This window comes from Epargyreus clarus, unplaced genomic scaffold (assembly GCF_041222505.1).
Source record: "Epargyreus clarus isolate Ecla_fem2 unplaced genomic scaffold, WU_Ecla_fem_2.2 ptg000027l, whole genome shotgun sequence".
NCBI classification, from domain to species: Eukaryota; Metazoa; Arthropoda; class Insecta; order Lepidoptera; family Hesperiidae; genus Epargyreus; species Epargyreus clarus.
Genome location: NW_027332234.1, coordinates 473,180 through 497,257, shown reverse-complemented (window position 1 = coordinate 497,257; position 24,078 = coordinate 473,180). Strand labels below are relative to the sequence as shown.

The window sequence follows — 24,078 nt, the reverse complement described above, 5'->3', positions numbered from 1 at the left end:
TAAACATATTTACGTTGCAATTCAGTAGGATTCGGTACTATTTACTTCAAGAGAACTAGTCAGGACTTTTCAAGGTATTGAAGAATTTAATGTCGAGGTAAAAAATAGTTTCAAAGTACAAATAAGTACTTAAGCCTTATAAAATATTTAGATTAAACCGATTATACTTATTAATGTATTTTTATCTAATACACTCAGTAAATAACAAAAATCTAGGATTAAATTAGCCGTGGTAATTATACTAATTATCAACTCAGGAGGATACATGATCACATCAAGATAAAGTCTAAACACCTTTTTAATGCAAAGTTGTTTTTTGTGCGAAAAATAATATTATTCTATAAATACTACTTATAGTAACTTCACGTAATAAATATAATGTTTGTTGATACCGGGTCGGACAATATAAAAAAAAAACATAAGAAATAATCTCAATTTGTGTAAAAAAATAATATAGATTTTTTATTATATAGTGTCCTTCTTTATCTTTTAAAAATCTATTATCTTAGCTTCTTTGTTTATCTTAAAGTAACATGTTAATGTTACATTATTGGTTACAACGCCATCTGTAGTCAAGCTCAAAGAGGATTGTTCTTCCTAATAATGATCATAGATACGATGCTGCAAATAAAATAAGACGGAACCAAAAATATTTTATTCATAGTAGATCCTCTACAGAATTATCTTTAAACTTCAATATCTATCACCATTTCGCAAAGTGTTGTGCTATCGAGAAGAAGCATCCTGCTTCTGAGGACTTAGTTCGAATGCTTCATGCTATATGAACAATAATCGCATCCTTTAATCAGTAGTCACCTCTTATACATACGAAACATATAAAGATGTGAATTTTTTATTAAAATAATAAGGGACAGTAATAAAACGAGTGTTACGACCATGACTAAGTTTACCAGTTACCAGAAGTTAGTAATAAGTGTGTTTTATACACACTGCACCCCTAGAATACTGAGTGTCCAAAAATAATCCTAAGGCTGCATGTACAAAAAATGCTATCAGTAGGATTCGGCGTTCTCCATGTAAATAAGGAGGCCTATAACGTCGGTCAGAGATGCCTTGCCCCAAGACAGATGAAATGACTAGAAAAAATGAATCTGCCCTGCGGTGGATACTCCAAAATTAACTAGAAATTCTATAGTTCGATCGATGTTTAGATGATGTAGTAGTTGAATAAAAAAGATGACAGGCAAGGAATTAAATCAGACGAGACGTCCATTTCATGTCATTACATTTTTTAATCACTTAAAACAAATAAATGAATTGAATTGAAAAAGTCTTGAGTTTTATGTGTATGATTTCTTCATACATCTTGTCTTGTCTGCCCCCTCCTGGGCATTTCTTCTGCGATTATACGACTGAAAAGAGCAAAATCGCTTTGTCAATAATACCAAGTATATTTCACCCTAAATAGGACTATGGTTACATAGCAACGTCTAATTCGGTGGCACATGTTGCTGCGGGCCGTTTGTCATTTAGGCGACACAGCCGGCTAACGCCTTGTCATATTTACACGGTGGGACACTGTGTCGGTCTGTGTCGAGGCGGGAAAGTCTATCAATTGGAGCTCAGTCCTTAATTGTGTTGTTTACCACGAGCAAGCGCAAGTCTGGATTTATTCCGGGACCTCGTACTACGATACTTCATGACTCCCGAAGTAGCGACGACTTCTCTTAGTTAAAAATCCATTGAGGAGTGGTAAGGAAAGTGGAGGAAGATGCTTGCTGTTAAAGGAGTAATGGTTAATGTACGAAGCTATTTCAGAGGGTTCAATGAAAACAACACTTTGCATTAATGAAAGCGCTCGGTTGTGTCTGCTACCATTAAATTTTACAGTGTTTACCCGTTTATTTCGGGTTCCGAATCCGTGTGAAAGGTTTTAAATCCTAATGCGGGCTTTCAGCTGTAATTGGTTCGTATTTACAGTGGATTGTTATGGTGCTTTGAAGTCCAAGTGGTTGGGGCTGGATGGAATCGATAAGCAATTACGCTTCCGGGTAAATAATGATCAGTTTACTGACGGCTTGTGTGGAATGGAGCTGTGGAAATATCTTATGATATACTTACATTACAATGTGTTTTTGGAAGATACATTATATGAGCTTTGTATTGATAAACACAGAGAGTCTTTTCATAATGATGGAATGGCAACTTACGGATTAAATTTGGAAAATGAGATATACTCGTATGTCTTGGTGTATTCACGTAAGGTGACAAGAGTGACAGAATACACTTTCAGACGCCCATATATTATGTGGGCGCATAAAAATCTATAATTATCCGCCACATTGGATTTAGAATATACTAAGCTATTCATTCATTGTTATCCAAACTAAACCCAATTCAGCTCAATCGATTGGGGTTAACTGTTTCAAAGATGAGTTGCAATATTTAAACCTTTGTAAAATTCGATATTAAGTAGTAAATGTGTCTCCTTAATAGATAATTATAATGTCAGTTAATTACTTCGTGGCTGATGGAAGCTGGACTACGTGACGATAGGAGCTACTAATATTAATTACAAATTAAATAATGGAAAACGACTGTGGAAAAGTTTAACAGAAATCTTGAGCCGGTTTAACTTTGGTTATTTGTTGTCTGTTTGCTTGCAGTTTTACTTGTCCTGGTTGCAACTCTTTTAATGTCCCACCGTTGGGCACAGGATGCTTTCCACAATTGGGAATTCATGGAACATTCTCCTCTCTTCTCCAATAAGAACGACTCTCACTATAATCTCACTCTCACTATCTATTCAATGCAAGATATTAAAAGTAGTACATTCATTTGTGGTACATACTCCGCCATACATTTTTCTGCCTAATAACAGCCGTATTAAGCGCTGCTGTGTCCTGGTTTGAAGGGTGTGGTAAGGGAGACATACCTATCCGACGCGATCCAACTTAGTCCTAAGGGGTAGCGGCGAATCTGTGGCCGACCTTAGGTAGGTATCCAAGTTTATTTGAGGTAAAGTACAGATGACCATGGGCGGTACTACCCATTCACCACCAGGTACTGCATGCTAGTTTGCAACTTCAATTCTAGTTTGAATGTATTCAAATTATCACCTCATCTCTCTCTAACTATATCTCTATCCCGCTAAGTACTTTTATGATAATGTTGCTTTATGGCAACTCCTCATTAAGGCCATGAAATCATTTAGCGAGCTGTTAAACTCGCATTAAGGTACTTGTTTCATAGCGTACGGGTAAAGAGGTAAACGAGAAAATATTTCAAAATGAATAGTACTGACACTGCGATTATATCAAATTCTGTCTTGAATTTTGGTGTTTAAGAAAACTTCACTTATATTAATGAAAGCAATCGGAGCAGAAATATATCTTTTATTGATCTTTTTGAAGGTGGTAGAACCCTTTGTGGTTCGACTCCGGCGGCACCACCGCCACACCTATTTCTACCTAATAACAGCACTGTTAAGCGCTGCTGTGTTCCGGTTTGAAGGGTGTGGTAAGGGAGACAGACTTTTCCGAGGCGTTCCAGCTTAGTCCTCAGGGGTAGCGGCGCATCTGTGGCTGACCTCAGGAATATCTATCCTATCTGGGGTTGATTACAGATGTCCATGGGCGGCAGTAGCCACTTACCATCAGGTGGACTGCATGCTCGTCTGCTACTCTTATATTATAAAAAAAAAAAAAAAAAAAAAGTCTTTTGTCTGCGGAAATCACTTCATATCACATAGACAATCTTGTTTTTGATTTGTGTATCATACAAAAAATCACATACTCCCAACTAATCTGGGTAGCCACTGGTTTCCTGTAAAAAACTTACAGGAAAGTAAGTTTCTTACAGGAAACCAGTTGGATGGTAACTGGAAACCCCTGGATGGTAAAGACACCGAAGCACAAGAACCGGTTATAAGGATCGGCAATCTAAAGCATCAATGCACAAGGCGTTTTAACTTAGACCTCAGGGATAGCAACATCTACGTCACGTAGGGTTACAGATCTATTTGGGGTGAATTACAAATGTAAATGCGGCAGTGATCTTACGATCAGGATGGACTAAATGCTCGTATACTACTTCAATACCTTATAAGATTTGACCCGACCGAACTTAGGTATATTGCAATTTAAACAAAAGCTTGTAACAAATCCTTCTATGTATTGCTACAGTAAAGTAACCGATAAAAATATTAATCGCATGTAGTCTTGCGCCGTCGGTGGAACGAGGGGATTAAGAGCAATAAGTGCACCAATATTAAGATGTTGCTACGGACTTTCGAAACAGCACATCTTGCGATCAGCTGGTGGGCAGAACGCGGTAACTGAATGTAACAGAGGAATAAATAAACTAAATCCAAGTAAATAATAAATCCGAAGCAGTTGTAAATTAAGCTTGAAACTAGTTTCATTAAAATGATAAGATAGGAAATACACAGTTGTTTAAGTTGTTTAAATAGAATTATAGTCTCCGTTACCAATTGTAAACAAATTATTTGTTACATGCTTAAGTTTTTAAAAAATCTTTAAATATAGGTAATAAACTTTTTTTTTATAATATAAGAGTAGCAGACTAGCATGCAGTCCACCTGATGGTAAATGGCTACTGCCGCCCATGGACATCTGTAATCAACCCCAGATAGGATTAGGTATTCCTACCTGAGGTCGGCCACAGATGCGCCGCTACCCCTGAGGACTAAGCTGGAACGCCTCGGAAAAGTCTGTCTCCCTTACCACACCCTTCAAACCGGAACACAGCAGCGTTTAACACTGCTGTTATACGCTTAAACTTGCAAACAAGTAAACCAATTTTATTGCAAAACCGATTTTATAGGGTGCAAAGTAGGTGCCCTTTGTAAGTACATGCTACAAGCGCTTGCAAACCGACACAAACTTTGTCAAACGTTCTATCCACACGTTTCAATTTGTGGTGGTTTGGCAAGCGTGTTTTACACATATTGTCCTCGTTGGTATGCGGAAAGTCATTATATTTTTTTAAGAAATATGTTTTATCCGCTGTATGTTTAGCGATAGTGAAAATCCATGCGGTTATTCATAATATTAATATAATATTAAAATATTTGCAGGAGGATTTTCTCATTACTGATAAGATCTTCTAAGAATTTTGCATTGTTGCGTTCTTGCGTTATCTGCAATGGCCACATAAGCATTTGTTAATAAGTTTCTTTGTTTTGTGCACAATTTCAATCTAAATTGTCCTTTAATTAAATATTAGTTAATGCAGACTTTTAATAATGCACTTTTCTATTGTTCTCATTTTAGTTCTAGCGTTGTGCAAGTCAATTACTTTTGCGATATAGTGGTTATTTTATAAATTGAAATAAATGTAATGTATGAGTAGTATTCATATAGTCATTTATCTATATATACTCATTTATCTGAAGATAGGTACTTCAAATGTGTAATGAGGTTATGAACCTCAAAAAAAATTGGATTAAAAAATCCCAATTCTCTCCTTATCCGTTTCTAAAATGAATCCTCAAAATACAAAAATCTTGTCTTATAATTTAGTATCCTTATTAGGCATCAATGATATATTTTTTTATAATATTGGTGTAGGAAACGTGCAGTCCATCTATTGGTAAGTAACCATTGTCGTTGATGGATATCTAACCAACTCCATATACAACTGGGGTTCTAGCTAAAACCGATCACAGACAGTCTGTCACTCCTGGGGACTAAAACAGTCGCATCATCACCAAGTCAGCTGACAACCTCACCCTCCACCGAAATACAGAAACTGTTTCCCGCTATATATAGTTACGTTAAGCTTCAGAAAGACAAGTCAATTTTAATTATATGAAGTCTTTGTATAAATTTAGTCACTTACGACATTCTGATCGCTGTCAGTGATTGTCACCCTTCACTTTAGTTGTTTCAACAAGACTGGCGCGTGAGCCAATATAGTTTAATAATATTATGATGTCATCTTGCCATAATCTGTATAGTAGCTAAGAAGGTGAAATCAGTACATTGACTGTAATACCCGCTGCTGGGCACAAGTCTCTTAGAACGAGAGCTATCTACCACGTTGGACAAATGCGGTTCAGTAGTACTTACAAGACTTTTAAAAAAGCATTGTTTCGGCATGAGATAATTGTGGTTAAAGAACATTTATTCTCAAAAAGATGTAAAGATATAAATATAATGAATAAAATCACCAAAAATTAGAGAGACCTGGGATTTGAACCCTGGATCTCCACCGTGAGAGGAAAATTCATGCCACCACTCTACTGCTATTCAAATCCAAATGTTATTTATTCGTAATTGATTCACAGCAATCTGCCACTGAAGCAGTTATCAGTAGATATTGTTCGCTATGTAGAAAGAGCGGCGAAAGAAACTGCATACGTGTCCTAATTTGCACCTTTGTATTTCACGTGTGTAATTTGTTCAATGTAATATTATATTATAGTATATTTTATTAGGGTTCCGTACCCAAGGGGTAAAAATAGAACTCTATTACTAATACTTCGCTGTCTGTTCGTCTGTCCGTTTGTCACAGGGCTTTATCTCCGGTGCCGTAATAGATAGACACATGGTTTTTATAAAAGTAATGTACATCAAAATATTTTAATGGAGTCTTTCTAGCTCACATTATTCCAATAAGTGTTATTCCAATAACACGAGTTATTAGATTAGATTTTTATAGAATTTTAATGTGTCTTATTCGATTTTTATTTTAAATGCTACATAATTACAAACACTACAAATAGTGTATAAAATAGTAAGAAAGTTTCCAGAGTTATAGCCTAGTATAGTCTGCGTAAAACTGCTAGTCCGTTCTGAATATAGAAATGAATCGCGTCGCCATAGCAAATTGTATGACTAGACCTGCTCGCAACAACTTCAGAGCGGATTAGCAGTTTGGCGATACCTATACTTATTACAAATTCTGGATATGTGGACTCTGAGTCCAACATACTTTGGAAACCTAAAATATGTATCTATTTTAAGCAATGTGTCAACGAGTGACTCGAGCAGTCTATTTCAAAGTTTGTTAGCATTCAATGTTCTCAAAGTTCCCGGTTTAATTACAAAACTTTGGATTTTGTTTGCAGGTGTTTCAAAATTATGGTCCAAATTAATCCATTGTCGAGTACAATAAATCAAAGACGGTATAATCAAATAGAGTCCAGATCTCAACAAAGAAATAACTTTGAAATTCCACGTAGACATGTACTTACACAATGTCAGAGTACTTTTTCTAAGTTCAAATGTTTTTCGTAGAAAAAATTAAACCAAATTGGCTTGTAAGGTTAATCATAGAAATAGATGAACTGAAATTGATGGCAGATGACAGATATGCAGAGACGTTGAAGATGCTAAAACCCTTTGTGGTTAATTGGTTCGATTCCAGCAGCACGGCGGGTGTGCCGCTACTTCACCTCCTTCTACCTTCTACCTTCTACATTCAAGGTGGTAGATCCCTTTGTGGTTTGTTTCTAGCAGCACCACCACCACACTTACATCTACCTCCGAGGCGTTCAAGCTTAGTCCTCAAGGGTAGCGGCGTATCTGTGTCCGACCTTAGGTAGGAATATCTAATCCTATCTGGGGTTGATTACAGATATTCATGGACGGCAGTAGCCACTTATCAACAAACTGCATGCTCGTTTGCTACTTCAATCTTTTCGTAAGTAACTCTTTTAATTCTACGGTGGGTAATGTTTTTCGAACGTATGTATGTTTATTTTTATTTTATTTTATATATAAAATTCTCGTGTCACAATGTTAGTTACCGTACTCCTCCGAAACGGCTTTACCGATTTTCACCAAATTTTATACGGATTATTCAGTAGGTCTGAGAATCGGCTACTATCTATTTTTCATATCCCTAAGTGATAAGGGTTGTTCGCCCTTAACATTTTTTTATTTATATGGGTACACAATGTTTGCCGGGTCAGCTAGTATTATATAAAAATACTAATTTTAAACTCGAGTTAAACCGAACAATGCCTTACCAATGCAATGCTGGCACTGAGTCAATGACATTTTGTACAGCTCGGAAGATATTTTCATATGCAATATTCGAGATAACATAAGTACATACAAACATAATGAAATTGCCACACTAAGTGCATCACCCGGCTTACCTTATCACACTTGATAAACCCTGATAAATTATAATCCAGTTCATGCAATTCTCACCCGTATTCAAAGGATCTAAAGTTGGAAGTATTGCATGGAAGTACTGCCACACCTATTTTTGTTAAGCTCTTGTGCTGCTGTTCTTTGGGTGTGTCCATCTAATGACGTTCCAGCCTAATCTTTCGGGAACTAACGCATCTGTGTGTGACATTACACGTCCAGTAATTATGGATGCGGTAGTAGGCGTTAACTAAAGCTGCAACGACCACTTAACTCCACTAATGGACTAAAGCTACTACGACACTTAATAACAGGCCACTTGCCTATTTCCTACTTACTTATACACTTCTAAAAATAGGTCCAGGTCGTAAAAATACCGACGTGGAAGAGATTAGTCCTTGAGGGAAAATTTGAATAAATTTTACCATCTTTTTTTAATCAGACATATAGGTGGTAGAACTCTCCGTGGTTCGACTCCGGCGGCACCACTTTCATCTATTTCTGCCTAATGTGCAGTGCAGTGTGCACTTTGCTGTGGTTTGAACGGTGTGGCAATGGAGACATAGTTTTCCGAGGCATTCCAGCTTAGCCCTCTTCTTAGTTTAACGGCGCATCTGTGGTCGACCTCGAGGCCGAGGAGAAGTCGATCACAGATATATTGCTACTGCCCTGACGTCTATATAATATGCTATAGATCCCTAGAAAACAAAATAGCAGTGTAAAGTGGGTGTGGAAGTATGTTGGGTGTTTATGCTAGATATGTAGATTATTACCCGCGTCCAATATCAGCGATATGACGTCAGATAATTCAAACTCGAAAACAACACGCTGCAACCACATATAGCAACAAGTAGCGCTAATAAATTCAGCATTTTCGTTTGTAAACAAATAACCGGTCCGCCGGTCTCCATCTTGAATGACGCGTATCGTATGATAATTTAAAACGCGCGCCGATAGATGGCGTTAGCAGGCAGTTCTGGCGAATGTAGGTCTCTTAGCAACAAAGACGTGGACATTATTTTCTTTTCACAAAGTAATACTTACCTTATACGACACACAACGGACATATTAAGGCAAATTATTCAATTTAATATGCCGATACGCGTATAAAATACCTATTTATACATTTTTATTGTTTGGTTACAAGTTAAGTGTACCAAATAAGGAAAGTGACGCCATCTACTGGTGGCGTTAGTGAAGTTCATATCAGCTCTCATATCGTTTATCAGCTGTTTATCGTGTTCTTATTTTGAATCAGCGTTTTGCTTTTCCACAGCTTGCTTATGGAATACTTTTGGTATTACATTGTATTTGATAATATTTTATCGTTTTTAAAGTGCCTCTGCTTTTAAGTAGGTATTATATTATGTAAGCGACGAACAACTGGTATTCAAATAATTAAACACATAATTTAAACTAAATGAATTTACACATTGATTTGGAAAATTAGGGTTATAGATTAGAACCTGTACCAAATAGGGCAACAAAAATGGACATTACTGGTTGTCTTGAAACCAGTTGAAATAAAATATAGCTAACTAATTTAAAGTACAAAATTATTAAAGAATGTATTTTTTATTCTACAGCATGTCAATTTACTCATCCATATTAAAATAAAACTGGCAGATTGACAGACAATACCCAGCTTAGGCCGGTGGGTCTAGCTAGAAATTTGACTCAAAACGTCCTTAAACTTAAATTAAGACAAAGAATTATATAAAAATAATCCTCAAGGGGATAATTCGGATAAAATTTTCTTTAAAGCCATAAATTGAAATCAAACTCATCTTGAAGGTCTTGAAGTCATGTAATAATATAGTCACATAAACGGTACAGAGTAACGATATAACAATTATACGTAAGTAAGTTCACACTAGTGATTAGAAGTATTATAACTACACAAGTATCTCCGTTATTCGACTGCTCTTGCTGAAGTCTCCGACCAGAATGTCGCTCTCTGTTAATTCGAGCGCCGCCAAGGTGTCGTCCCCACTTCACCTACCCGCATCTGTTTTTAAACTGTAGTATCAAATGAGTCACTTATTACTTTAATGTTACGTTATAAAAATGTGATATCGTTAATATCCAAGCTTCTTATTAACGACGATAACATTCGGCCGTCCTGCTCACACGTTCGTCCTCGATCGTGTATGGTCTGATGCAAGAGCTGCAAAAGAAAACCAGTTGTTTAATGCCTAAGTCCAGAAGAGTTACACATTTTCTTGTAATACCGACTCGCACGTAAGAGGCCCGAACTGTTTATCAAAAACATGGCTTAAACTCTACGCATTTTCTTGCAATACCGACTCGCATGTAAAAAGCCCGAACTGTTGATCCGAACCAAGGCTTAAACTAGGTGATGTTCATATAGAATCACACTAGTTGTGTATTACCTAGGTTATAAATCTGCCCCAACAGTGTTCACCACGGATTTCTGTTGCAGGCATAGTTCATAAGGACTCTTTACATAAATGTCATATGCGCGACAGGTATTGAAGCGAATGCATTAGACCATTGTTAAATAATAAAACACACGGTTATAACTAGGTGATGTTCATATAGGATCACTCTAGTCATGTATCACCGCAGTTTTTATACCATGTTTACGATAACATTCGGCCAGTGCTCAACTCAAATTTACTCTAAAAATGCAATATTCACTCAATGTAATACATCCACCCAACATACATACATACATACACCCAACCATATGCATCACCAAGAGACACCCGCGAACATTACACTGCTCGAGGCATCTGCACTAATCCATCTTAACTACAGATAAATAAAAATCAAACTAAAAAAGTTTCCTACACCTACAGTAATGACAACATCTAGCTGCCCACTTTACTTATGTCTGGATTCTAAGTCCAATGTTAAATCTCCAACAACTATTGATTCGATAAAGTTACGCATCAGAATAACGACGTTAATCTTATTAGTCCATTTCGGAATGCTCAACAACCTGTTCAATAACTGTTATACTGATAGATAGATAGATCTATAGTTGGCCACTAAATGAATCTGTGCGACTCAAAATACTATTATAAAATTATTTTATTACTACTTAGTACTTCTTTTAATTATTACAATGTTATTTTATACAAATAGTTGCCTTTCCAATGTACGTCTTTTATCAACTGATGAAGCAGTATCAAAATAACAATATATCGTGAATATTTGAAATGAATGATATCAAAGTTAAAGACTAAATAATGGTAAACAAACCATGAATTTCACACAATATAACACGTATAAGTTGTATGAACCCAATTTTTTTACGTTATTTATCACAAATTCAAATTATTTCTTTCAAAGTAGGGCCACATAACCCACTTTTGAAAGTCAGAAAGAAATTTCATTACATTAAATTGAATTTATATTCAGTTATAATAATACATACTATTACATGAATTTCAAAATTTAATTAACAAAGCAAAGGACCCATGCGTTCACGTCAGCGACATACTTGTCAATTGTGTATGGCTTAAACGCTTATTACACAACCCGATATGAAGGGCCCTGCATCCAGGGTGGGCGTGTACCCTAGTTAGTGCGGCGCTTATTACACTTCTCTGCAAATTGGGCCCTAACTCAGTTTATACGCGAATGTCTAGAGAGATAAATGTATTGTCGCATTTTACATTATGCCGTCGTCAGTATCGAAACTTCAAAAAGTTGCTGTAGCAGTGACAACCGTGCTCGCAATAACAAATATTAAAAAAAGAAAGAAGAGAAAGATCTGGGTGAAAGAGTATTTGCGGTTACGTGAAAAGCTTTCAAATATGCAAATACTTAGCGTGCTTGAACCGGGAGATTTAAGGAATTATCTCAGAGTAGGTGCAGAACAATTTGAACACTTGTTGAGTTTGGTGACACCTTACATACAAAAGCAAAAGCAACTGAGCTCCCTAACCGCCCTAAACGTTATTACACTACCCAATCTGCAGGGCGCTTAGGGAGCTAGGCAGATCGGGATGATCCGATCGCCCTAAATAGGGACACTAACTCCCTAAGTCTTATTACACCACTCTTAGTTAGGGTTAGGGTCCCTCAAAATTGGGTGGTCTAATAAGGCCTTTAACTACTTAACTTTTTTTTTTTTATTTCACCAAATGTTTTAAATTAAGATTCCCATAAGGAAGTTATAGTTTGGGCTATTTTACTGTAAAAGTTATGCATTATACTAAGGAAGATTTGCTAGACTTTACGCAAACGTCGTTTTTTAAAAAAAAAATCAAATAATGTTATGGAAAGAATAAACACATTAAAATGGTCCGTTAATCTAAACGGAGTTTAAACAGACCTTGTCTTACATTGAGTTCCTCGGAAGCGGATTTTTTTTTCCGTAGGTAGTTATCAAACGGATAGTGTTATTGAATACACACTCGTAAACTACCTACCAAGAAAAATGACTTCAGAAACCGGCCATTATTTAACTATACTTATTTGTGTCTACAACTGATAAAAGATTTTTTTTAAACACGCTTTTATTTTTGCCACGCTTTTATTAACTTGACCTGTATGTATTGTAACGGAATATTTGAATTCGATTTTTACCTACTTTGAACGGTCAGATTTATTTAAAAATTTTGAAATACTTATGACATGACATGATTTTAATAATCTTGTCCGATTCTAATTTTGTCTCATCACGATCGTCAGATTTAAAACTATAACTGTTTTACATAACATGTGGCTCCTTATCAATCACAACCTAAAATTTCTATGACCTGAAAAAGGTCTATTAAAGTTGATCATGATTTTATACCAGCCAGCCAAACAAACAGTTAGTCAAACTATCTTATGATACACCTTATTACCGAACAATTCATATTTATTATATATATTTCAAACGCCTCGGCTTCACCTGACTTTTATATAGTTTGTAATAAAAATTATATTAGTGCGTAATATCTGTATAGATTATATTAATATAATATGTATCATTTACAACCAACACTCTCAAGGAGATGCTCGATGTTTCTATAGAGAAAACCTAGACATGACGCAATTGTGAACCGTATGAAATTTATATGAAAAGTAAATTATTGTATAAGAAAATCCCATCGAAATGTACCTATGCTTTTATTTGATTACATTATTATTCATTTGGCTATGATATACATATAATAAGAATGAAATCTTCACGTGTTTACATCGAATATATTTGAAAAAGAAAAATTGTCTGTCGGTTTGTATGTTTGAAAATGCATTAAAACCAAAACTACGAAGTTGATGTCAAAAGTATACATTTTTTTTTTTAAAAACATTACATGACCAGGTAATGGAGAATTCCAAATTACTAACGTACTCCGTGATCTTGACAGAGGGCATTCTATAATTCAAATTATATTTTGAATCCACATGAACAAAGTCGCAGGCAAGACTCGTTTTAAAAATGCAATTCAAATTATATTTTGAATCCACATGAACAAAGTCGCAGGCAAGACTCGTTTTAAATATGGTATACAAGAGACTATCTAAATTTATGTAGGCTTCAGTGACCGTTTCTCACTTAATACGTATAATAACTTAATTGCTGTAACTTGTAAATAGAACTAAGCTCAAGTTATAAAAGCATCAATTTATTATTATTATTATTATTTTACTTAAAATAATTTATTCTCAATCCCATACAAAGTGGATCCCGTTTATCATTTCGTAAATGGCTCACATAATTGATAATATCGATAGTCTAAGCGTCTCAACGTTTAAGGTACAAACTTCATTTACCAGTATTTGATAGTGCCCAATTTTCAAACCAAAAGGACGTGTAATGTGTCAAATTCAAATTGAAATTTAAAGATTTAAAATTACGAGATGTAAAGAAATATTAATACAAAACGAAACGTTGCATACTAAATTTAAAACAGACATTTAATATTATGTATAAGTGAGTCAGTCAGAAGTAGAATGGGAGATAAGAGAGATATTTTTATATATAATATTCCAAAGACCGCTGCGCATAAGTTTCTCAGTTTTCTTATAGATCATTAACTAATGTGCATTTATACTTTATGGGAGTCAAAACACAGTAGTACACAGTACTGCGTGAATTCGCCTAGAATTGATGGAAATCTAAATTTGGCAACGTACGTATGCTTCTTTCATAACAATTACGTATCAAGTATATGAAATCAAAAGGAAACTTTCATTGATTTATAAAATGAAAATGTGAACAATGTAGATGTGAATGCAAGTTTATTTTTAAATATAGTCAATTAATATCCAAAAAAAAAAAACAATAAACCTTAAACTCATTTACCATTTCCCTCCTGGGTACACTCAGCCACTCAATACCGTGGTCGTGATACTTTTTTGCAGGCAGTTAAATATGTACCACGTAGATATTATACATTTCTGTACAATTATGAATAATCAAAATTTTGCAACTTAATAAACGTGTCACTTATATCAAGTAGGTATACTGTACTCTGTAACTGCGTTTGTTGCTACCGCATAGTCCCTTCCATACAATAATAACAAACGCATATACGTAAACCCCGTTTGAAACATTAAAAGTTATCAAAAATAAATTCAAATCTAACCTATATGCAATTTCTGGCGTACATTAGCCTATATTAACAACCATTAGGTTCCCATATCTATAAAGCGTGACATTTAAGATTAAAGATCCTTAAAATATTTTCATAAGTACGTGTATTTCTATATATTTCAAAGTAGGTGTAACTTTAGAACAATTAGGATTTACTTTTTACACCACAGAATTTAACCAAATGGACAGATTTACCACAAGAACTGCCTTGCAAAATTACTTTTAGACACTTCTTCACAGAAAATGCACTTATTTTGAAGTAAACACCTCAGTTTACAATGTTAACAAGTAATTTGATAAGAGTAAAGTTTGTTCACAAAATTTAAGTATATCATTTTCAGAGGGTATTAACATTTCATTGAATTACTAGTCTCAATCTATCCATTTTCTTAATTCAAATGAGTTTTCCCTTACATCAACGACATTTATCTACCCCCATTTTTACTTATTCTACCAAGATGAATTCACATATGACATAATAATGTTTTAACTCACGGTTTTTATTCCTGTGTCAAGTATGTTCGTACTTACGAATCGCCGTCCATGATTGTGAGCTGGTTCTTGTACACTTCTGATGAAATCAAACTCATCTTGAAGGTCTTGAAGTCATGTAATAATATAGTCACATAAACGGTACAGAGTAACGATATAACAATTATACGTAAGTAAGTTCACACTAGTGATTAGAAGTATTATAACTACACAAGTATCTCCGTTATTCGACTGCTCTTGCTGAAGTCTCCGACCAGAATGTCGCTCTCTGTTAATTCGAGCGCCGCCAAGGTGTCGTCCCCACTTCACCTACCCGCATCTGTTTTTAAACTGTAGTATCAAATGAGTCACTTATTACTTTAATGTTACGTTATAAAAATGTGATATCGTTAATATCCAAGCTTCTTATTAACGACGATAACAAAATGTAGTACCATAAGTCCGAATTACTTTACTATTATTTCGAATAAGAGCATTATATAATAAAGAACTGAACTGATAAAAGCATACTTAGATTTTTATAGCAAAAGGGTAGCAGAAGTAGAGGGCGTTTCTCGGATTTATCAAGTCATTTATATTGCAGTGGCTCTTATCGACTTAGCAGGGGTGCCTGGTTTATTCAGATTCAGATATACCTTTCCACCTTCCTTTCAGGGTAAAAAGGTTTCGAATTTTGTAGCCTTCCAGCCAAATTGTGTTATACAATACCTTCACGAAAGGGATTTATAGGGCTCCTAGCTCAAAAGGGCTTATTTAATCCATATTGTTCTTTTATGTGAGTAGCCGTATTTATCATCCTATGTTTTTTGATTCTTAGTAGTCAAAAGGAACAAAATAATAAGATGAGTCAGTATAAGTTTATTATTTTTATCAGTAGGTAAGTACTTAATACGTAAAATAATCGTCTGTATTAAGTACTGAATAAGGTTTTTTTAATTTTTAAGAAATACCAATGTTACAAAGTCCTTCTGATAATACGCTGTAACCCGTATTCAAGTATTAAAAAAAATTCAAATCAAAATTACCTGCTATCATTGAGACTTTCTAAAAATATTTCTAGAACTAGTCAAATATTAGGCCGAACGCCAGACCAACGCGTAATAATTCAAAATTTCAAAATTAGTGATGTTAAAACATCGGTATTCGAGTGTCGATAGTTTCAAGCAATTCTCGGGATTGGCAAACAGTAATCATCTCGTTTGAATCACTGCGGTTAGAAAGTGAAATAACCCTTGGTTTATTGAGTATTGTGTAAGGGTACCGAAAACCATAGGTTGTGGCGTTCGACCCCGTTCTCTGTACTTATTATTCTACACTGTAGGCCCTTTAAGTGCCTATTGTTCCTTAACTGTAGTAAAGCTCGTTTGTTCAATGGTTTGGAATTGATTTTGAAATATTATTATAAATTTTATAGAGAAATTTTAAAACTAAAATGTAGTTTCTATTTTTATAATATTAAACTATCGTAAAAGATTCTTGATGTCTGCTATCAATAGTGCATTAATTTGGTTAACAAGCAGTGTATCCAAAAAAGACGGGATTTTTTTTGTACCACAAAAAAGAAGAAAAATATATTTTTGTATTTGTAATAATTGTTCCTTAGTACACAATAATTTCTCCAGATTTCTCCAAATAATAATTTCTCCAAATTTATAATCCGTTTATCAAATGTCGCTTTCAAATGTCTTGCTTTAAAACATACAAAAATATAGCAATAAGCGTGGCAACGCCGAGTTCGTATTCCAAAGAAATATACTCCAATTTAACGTAAAAACGAAGGTCTGTAATTGATATTCCTTGGACATCTAATTCCGCTATCTGTTCACGGAAGAACAAGTGCCGTATATCTCAGAGTACCTCTGTTAATGTAATTTTCAGTTGACTTAGCGCGGAAAGTTAGAATTAGACCCCTCCCACGTCCTGTTCGAGCCATTTATCGAACGAACTTCATCGCACAGAGCGTTAAATAAATCACTTCGGAGTCTGTTTGTATGTCTGTGAGAATCTTTAATTTTTTTAATATATGTGGGTATATATTTTTTAATATGAACACGAGAAAATTTGATGTATCTATTTTCTTCTTGAAACGAGTATTATGTATTTTCGATTAATTTATATCGAAGTATTAATAAACATAACATTTTTTTCGTCATCGACCAATTGTTGTGCCACTACCCAGTAGTTGCCACTACCCACGGGTCACATCTGAGAATTAGAAGGGTTTAGGCATAGTCCACCGCGCTGGCCAAGAGCGAATTGTAGACATTTTTCTCTTGTACTAGTAATTATATTTATGACTTATTGTGTAAAAGCGAAAAGAAATAAACATTATTTGTGTTCAGGAAACTAGATAAAAGTAGTAAAAGCCGACCAACAATAGCATATAATAACAAACGTAGTGGATACATTTGATGACAAAAATGCAATCTGATATATAAAATTCTCGTGTCACAATGTTAGTTACTGTAATCCTCCGAAACGGCTTTACCGATTTTCATCAAATTTTATAAGCATATTCAGTAGGTCTAAGAACCCCCCCCCCTAAGTGATAAGGGTTGTTCACCATTAACATTTTTTTATTTACATGACAACACAACGTTTGCCGGGTCAGCTAGTATTCAGATAAAAATAATATAAAAATCCAACCGAACAAAGCCGTTACCAAAGCTAAGCCAGGTACGACACGGCAAAGACTCCATCGATTCAATTTCCGTACGCAGCCGATAAAATTAGGCAGGCGAAGATTGAAATTATTACCTTGAGCGCCGTATAGGCGTATATAAAAATATACCTGGTACCCTTAGTATGAGTTTTTACAAAAATGACTGTTTTGGTATTTGATTACGTATTTCCCCATATATTTCCAATCAGCGCCTCTAGCAGATTGAAAATATATGGGCAAATACGTAAACAAATAAAAAAATATTGTTAAAACGTAAAAACTTATACTAAGCCTACTGTTTTCCTTCGCTAGTGTCGATGTTACTACGATTTGGGTATACTCCGCTTTACAGAAATCCTAAACCTATTACGTAATACGAAGCTCGGATGATACAATAGGAATCCGTATCTAAACAAAGAAATTATTATTAAAGCCCGAAGGATTCAGGTCAACTACAAGCCAATCCATTGGTAGGAACAATGTGTATTATCTCGAGCGGTTTGCATATTTTCATTTAATTTTAGTATCCATTTACTTTATTTATGTGATGTGTGTGCTACAGACCGGCTTTGTTTGATCGCTACTGTATGACCTAGTTCTTCAATAAACTGTAGTTTCAAAAATAATCTACGGCAAATGGGAAATGATCGCAGCTGTCAATATAACAGAAGAAATATGGAGTACACTAACAAGTTGCTATCCTAGAAGATTAAGTTAAATCCTCATCAAAGTCTACCACCACGCACCGTCCATGCTATAATACAACAGCATAATGGATAAGGTAGAAATAGGTGTGGTCGTGTTCAAAGTTCTACCACCAAATATCGATGGGGGTAGCACTGTTCTAGCCGTCCACAAACCGGTCGGACTCGCCCAACAACTCGGCGCTCGGAAACCGGTTCCGATAAATCTATTGCCCGCTTCCACTCTCTGATTGTTTTTACCTAGGTTAACTTTATGGTAATGTATGTAAATTGTATACAACTTGTTCTCTGTTTTATGTAGTTTCGTCATACTTATATGTTGTGAACAGGTAGGTGTGTCGTGTTTTTTCATTTTGTTTTTATAGCTTATAGTTAAAGTGTACAAGGACAGGGATCAGGTTTGTTCGTCAGAAAAACAATGACATCCATTATTGAAACTATGTATTTTTTAATAATTTCTACATTTTCTTTTACTGTCTATGAAATAAATATCAATTATAAACAATTGATACATTTATTATTATTGTTAGTTTTGTATATGTCGACATTTCAAGTTTAGAAGTAAAATGTTTTTATAGCTTTTTAAAATCTTTTTTGATGAAAGTGAATTCTAGTACTATGATATTGTGCGTTTAAAACACTGGACCCTACAAACATTTAGATTTCGTTTAAAAACTGTTAGTCTATTGATTTACATTTAATGTAGTAATTACACTGGATGAAGAAAATGCATCGACTTCAATAACATCTCGTCAACTATAGTACTGTTAGTACAAAATTTCTTTCCTCCCACTGGACTATAGTAACGCAGCTTCGCGCGGCGATAGAAAACAATCTTACAAAAAAATGACAATCTTTATATTAACTTAAATAACTTAATACTTGTTATAACTATAATAATATAACCTGAGATCTTTGCAGTATATTAGAGCGCGGACAGACCCGCGCCGCTCCTCTTATTGCATCCGTTCAAACGGCTCTATGATACAACTCTCTTAACAATAATCTGCATGCGTGCTCGCTTACTCATTAAAGTATATTTTTCTCATTTAAATTTTATACATTACAAAAGTAGTATCACAAACAAATGTACGAACTAGTACAATTACGAAAAACGTACACATATCTGATCTCCATGGAGATCGCCTCTAATAAATACGATTACGATACATGAAATATACGAACTCTACGCAACTTCAGAATAGAATCGAACTCGAAACAAAAAATAATACGTAACACTAAACCAATCAGGGCAATAGTATCACACGCGCGGCGGCGACTGAGATCATGGTGCGCACCTAACGCCGCCACGCCACTCACACGACCAACCACTCCGACAGCCAGACTCATTAAACATCCGATAATAAAATACGAACAATGATTAACATAAGAAGGCGCGGGGCGGGCACCGCGGTGGGCGAGGGTGAGGCCGGGGATGAGGGCGGGGGTGCGGGGGCCGGGGGATGGGGGAAGGAGGAAAGGGTTGGTCGCGCTCGCCGCCGCGCCGTCGCGCGCGCCGCCGGCCGCAGCGGCAACCGCGCGAGCGCCGCGCCTTGTATCGATATCGACAAGACGCGCCTCGACGGTTACAACACCCGGCCGGCGACGCCACCGCGCACCTAATGCGCTCCTCTGCGCTTACTCTACAACTATACATTACATATCACGCTGTGCTTTTTTCTCTTATTAAAAATATATAATAATTAATATACATATAATAATAATATTGATATTTGTTAAAATAACGATACGTAGATATCGAGGAGGGCAATCAGTCGGCTCGCTCGCATCACGCGCTATCACAGCCGGATCACTCGGCCTGGCTTCGGAAAAGCTTTTTCTTTTCTATCGTGAACTGGGGGCTGATGATGATGGTGCCGCCTCGCGTTAAGTTTCTGTAAAGAAGAAAAGATCATTAGTTTCACTTATCGACAAACCTCGCTGATGATAGCTGATAAAGACAAAAGAAAATATAACTGATGACAGGAAATGGGAACTCACTTTAAAAATTGCGGCAACAGGCTAGTCCAGTTCGTAGCGTCGTGCTCGAGATGGAGGTGTATTTCGTGCGTGGTGAGCGTGTTGGGGTCTATCTTGAAGGCGGCTAGGCGGCGGCCGGCGACGTCCACGATGACCGCGGCGCCCCGGGAGCCGCAGGGCTCGCCCTCCGCCAGCGCCAGCGTCTGCCGGGACGCCCGGGACAGCAGCTCCGCGGGCACCAACACCTCGGCCGTGGCTAGCTCGCTGGCTCCTTTGGCCGCTCGAAGCTCTCTCTCGAGTCTCTGAGCCAACGCCGTTTCCGTCGGCACCGGTACCGGCGCCTCTCGCCAAGTTGGCCCATTCCACGCTGCAACAATAGAAACATATTTTGAAAATCTAAGTCTTAAAATAAAAAAGCTGTAAGATTTTTATTACAGTCTCCAAACTATAAAATTCAATTCTTAATTGTTATTACAATTGTAAAATCATTGATCGATAAAAAAACTTAGCTATAAAATCTCAGCTCAATACTGTATCAGAAACTTATTAGAATTGAACAAGTGTCTTACAAGAAGCGAAATAAAGTCGAAAGTTAATTGGAGCATGTGGCATTAGAGGGCAAGGGAGCGTTACAGAACAGCTGTTGATCAGCTGACCGTGACGTTTCGATCCCGACCTATTTTCACTGACCGCTCCAACTGTTAGCGTATTATTGTCCCGTTGCCATTATTTGTAATGAGCGATATTAGTGTGTAGTAGGTGGTAGCTGGTCCACTGCGGGAACATGTTTCGCCAGCCGGCGTGCGCGCGCCGCATAGCAACAGCTGACGATCGTCACTTTGCTTTCTAAGTTCCCTCTCCACCGCACGGAATAGAAAGTCGACTCACCTTTTTCACTACTGAATCCGACGTTAAACTGACTCGTGACCGGCAGTATCTCCATGTTTTCCAAATTTTTACTTATATTGTACACTTTTAATACGAAAAATTAAAGAGTTCCGCTCCGGAACTTATACTAGAAAAATATCACAAGTCTCTTTTGTACTGCGAATGCGCACTGAACGACCGTACCGGCTTCGCGACCGGCGACTAGTTATCGCGAAGAGATCGATGGGGAGTTGGGAACGTCCGGCTAACACGACCGCATCAGATCTGATCTCGTAACCACAGGGCTTCGTCGCTCGCCCTAGGCTCTCCGTGTGACCCACCCGACCCTGTCGCTGTCTGTGACGGACTGGACTGACGATGCCGGGAAGAGTTTGCTTTTTATATAGAGAGCCGAGGAAGGGGGTGCGGGGGGTCGCTCCGCGGGCGGCCGCGGGGGCCCCGCGCGCCAGTTGCGCCCGTCCGCCGTCGTTGTCGGTCGTCTCTGTGTCGCTCCGCGCCGGCCGCCGACCGCAAGCCGGCCGGCTTTTCTTTGTTCCGATGTACCGGTCGCGTTTTACAGTTCGGTTTTCAATCGCGATTCAAATTAAACCCGGTGCAAATAAACCGCGCGTGTTACGTTCCTATTACTAAGAAATACGTCCCATGTAAATCGTTATTCGTGTCTTTGTTTAGTGGTAATTTAGATGTAAGTTAGATTTAAGATAAGCTTTAAATGTAATTTATTATAGGTATTTATGGTATAAGCGATATGAAATGGGCGTCAAGGTGGCTAGCCGCACCTCGACGCAACAAAGAGTTGAGTCGATAAGATATTCTGTATTCTAGATATAAGATGTGATAAAGTGTTAGATAAGCAATTTAATGTAAGATTATTTGTAAACGTGCACTTTAATGATTTTGAACAAGAAAATTCAAAAATATTAAAGTCGCTAAATTTTATTCATCATCCGACAAAAATTGTAAAACTTGAAAAAATATAAAAATAATTGTAACTACAGCATTATGTAGCCGGTAGCGATAAGAAATAAACCCTTTTGTAAAGAAATACTATAATTGAAAATGTCTACGTGACTTGGTAACAGTTCGGATAAGTTCGCGAATGTTCTTAGGAAATGAACAATAGGTTTAAAGTGGTCGCAATAAAGCCATAAAACTGAGCTGCAGTAAGCCGTAAATGCAAAAGTAAAATTGTCTGTCGGTTGCTGGGCCCGGTGTATTATTATTACACTTCCGATGTTGCATCAGACTGGAACTTTCGATATCCTCTATGTTTTTTAACCGTTTTTGTTGCTTAGCCCTGAACTCTGCATAGGAATAATATATTCTGCTCCTTTATTTTATGTTATTGCCATTTCTTAGCTCCTTTTTTCAATTACCAAGAATATTGTAAAAACGTATTCAAGAATGGTAATGACAATTAGCTTAATAAGATCAAAAGGGAAAAATGTAAGCAACAGTGTAAATGTAAGTAAAAAGTAGATGTCCACCAATTTAATTTGATTAACGTTCATGACTTCTTCCTACAAAAAGTAAATTGTTCGATTGTAGGATACAGGCCTTTCAACAAATAAATTGTTAAAACTACGACAAAATCTCCAACTTTTATCTATACAGGAATCATGTAATTGCTACAGGGTATATATACATTTTGGCGAAATCGCCATAGCAACCGCGTTCAATCTTTCCAACGGTTTATAACCGCAAAGGCAGTGCGAAAACAATTGGACAAAAAAGAAATGTAAAAAATGGTTAGTTGGTTGCCACGCCGCGCCGGCCGGCATCGCGGCCTTGGGCGAGTGAGTCACCGCTGCAGCGCTGGAGCGAATCAAAAAACACGGCTTTAAACGAATCGTGACGATATCCATCGTTCAACCGATGCACTCCATGATTTCCTTTTTTACCCCACAAAGTTCGTAGGTCAAATGGTGTGGTATTTTTTTTGATGCCTTGCCTTGTTATTTTCCGTTTTAGTAACTGGTTTTTTTGCCGATAACGCCAATAACATCGCTAAAATGTATTTTCGAACGAAAATCAAAAATACAGAGTAAAACACCTCGCAACTTTGTGAGATTCAATGTAAAAACAGATATAATTAGATACAAAGATAAAAGTATGCCCCGTATGTTGTTTTAAAAATATTTTAAATTCCACTTTGAAAACTCGAAAAAAGTAGCTATTAAAATTTCACGAGTTCGATTTCACATGTTCGCTTGAATGTAGGAAGAGTCGTTAGATAAATCTCCGCTACAATGTGTAGAAAGTTCTAGATAGGCAATCATAAATAAGTGTACATGCGTCAGAGAAATATGGTACTCAACATAAGTTACGTGAAGTCGACAAGCAAGAGCATATAACTGGAAATAGTCATAAATAAAGACAAAAATAAGACTTATGTAAGTTTTATCTTTATGCTCCTACAGCCTTATCATTTAGCAAATGAAAACTTAAAGTAAGTCAATAAGATGATAAACCGAGCGCAGAAAATATAACTCTTCATTACAATAATTATGATAAGTAACGTCATAATTGTTTTCTTTATGATATCATAAATGTGTATGAGTATTTGTTCAAACATTTGCAGTGCATCTCTCTCACAATAAATACCTAACACCTGAAATGTTGAAACATTCGTAAGTATCTTGTTATGATATTTGCAGAACTTCACGTGAAAATTCAAATGACAATCGCGAAGGCGTTTAAACCAATCGA

General features: G+C 36.4%; 1 protein-coding gene across 1 annotated transcript; it reads right to left on the bottom strand.

Annotated features, from left to right (window-relative positions):
* Positions 1-19,873: 19,873 nt before the first annotated feature.
* LOC140753906 (protein charybde) lies at positions 19,874-21,736 on the bottom strand. Its single transcript, XM_073088736.1, has 3 exons — positions 21,370-21,736; positions 20,503-20,848; positions 19,874-20,396 (listed from the first exon to the last, which is right to left on the bottom strand). The coding sequence occupies exons 1-3, from the start codon at positions 21,422-21,424 to the stop codon at positions 20,312-20,314; spliced, it is 486 nt and encodes a 161-aa protein (XP_072944837.1). The 5' UTR covers positions 21,425-21,736; the 3' UTR covers positions 19,874-20,311.
* Between the last annotated feature and the right edge of the window lie 2,342 nt (positions 21,737-24,078).

What these genes read in the sequence shown, in the direction of transcription:
- LOC140753906 (XM_073088736.1), bottom strand. Translation starts at nt 21,424, where the DNA reads ATGGAGATACTGCCGGTCACGAGTCAGTTTAACGTCGGATTCAGTAGT. An exon ending in CGGATTCAGTAGTGAAAAAG is followed by an intron (nt 20,849 to 21,369) that starts GTGAGTCGACTT and finishes CTATTGTTGCAG; the next exon opens with CGTGGAATGGGCCAACTTGG. An exon ending in CTGTTGCCGCAATTTTTAAA is followed by an intron (nt 20,397 to 20,502) that starts GTGAGTTCCCAT and finishes TCTTCTTTACAG; the next exon opens with AAACTTAACGCGAGGCGGCA.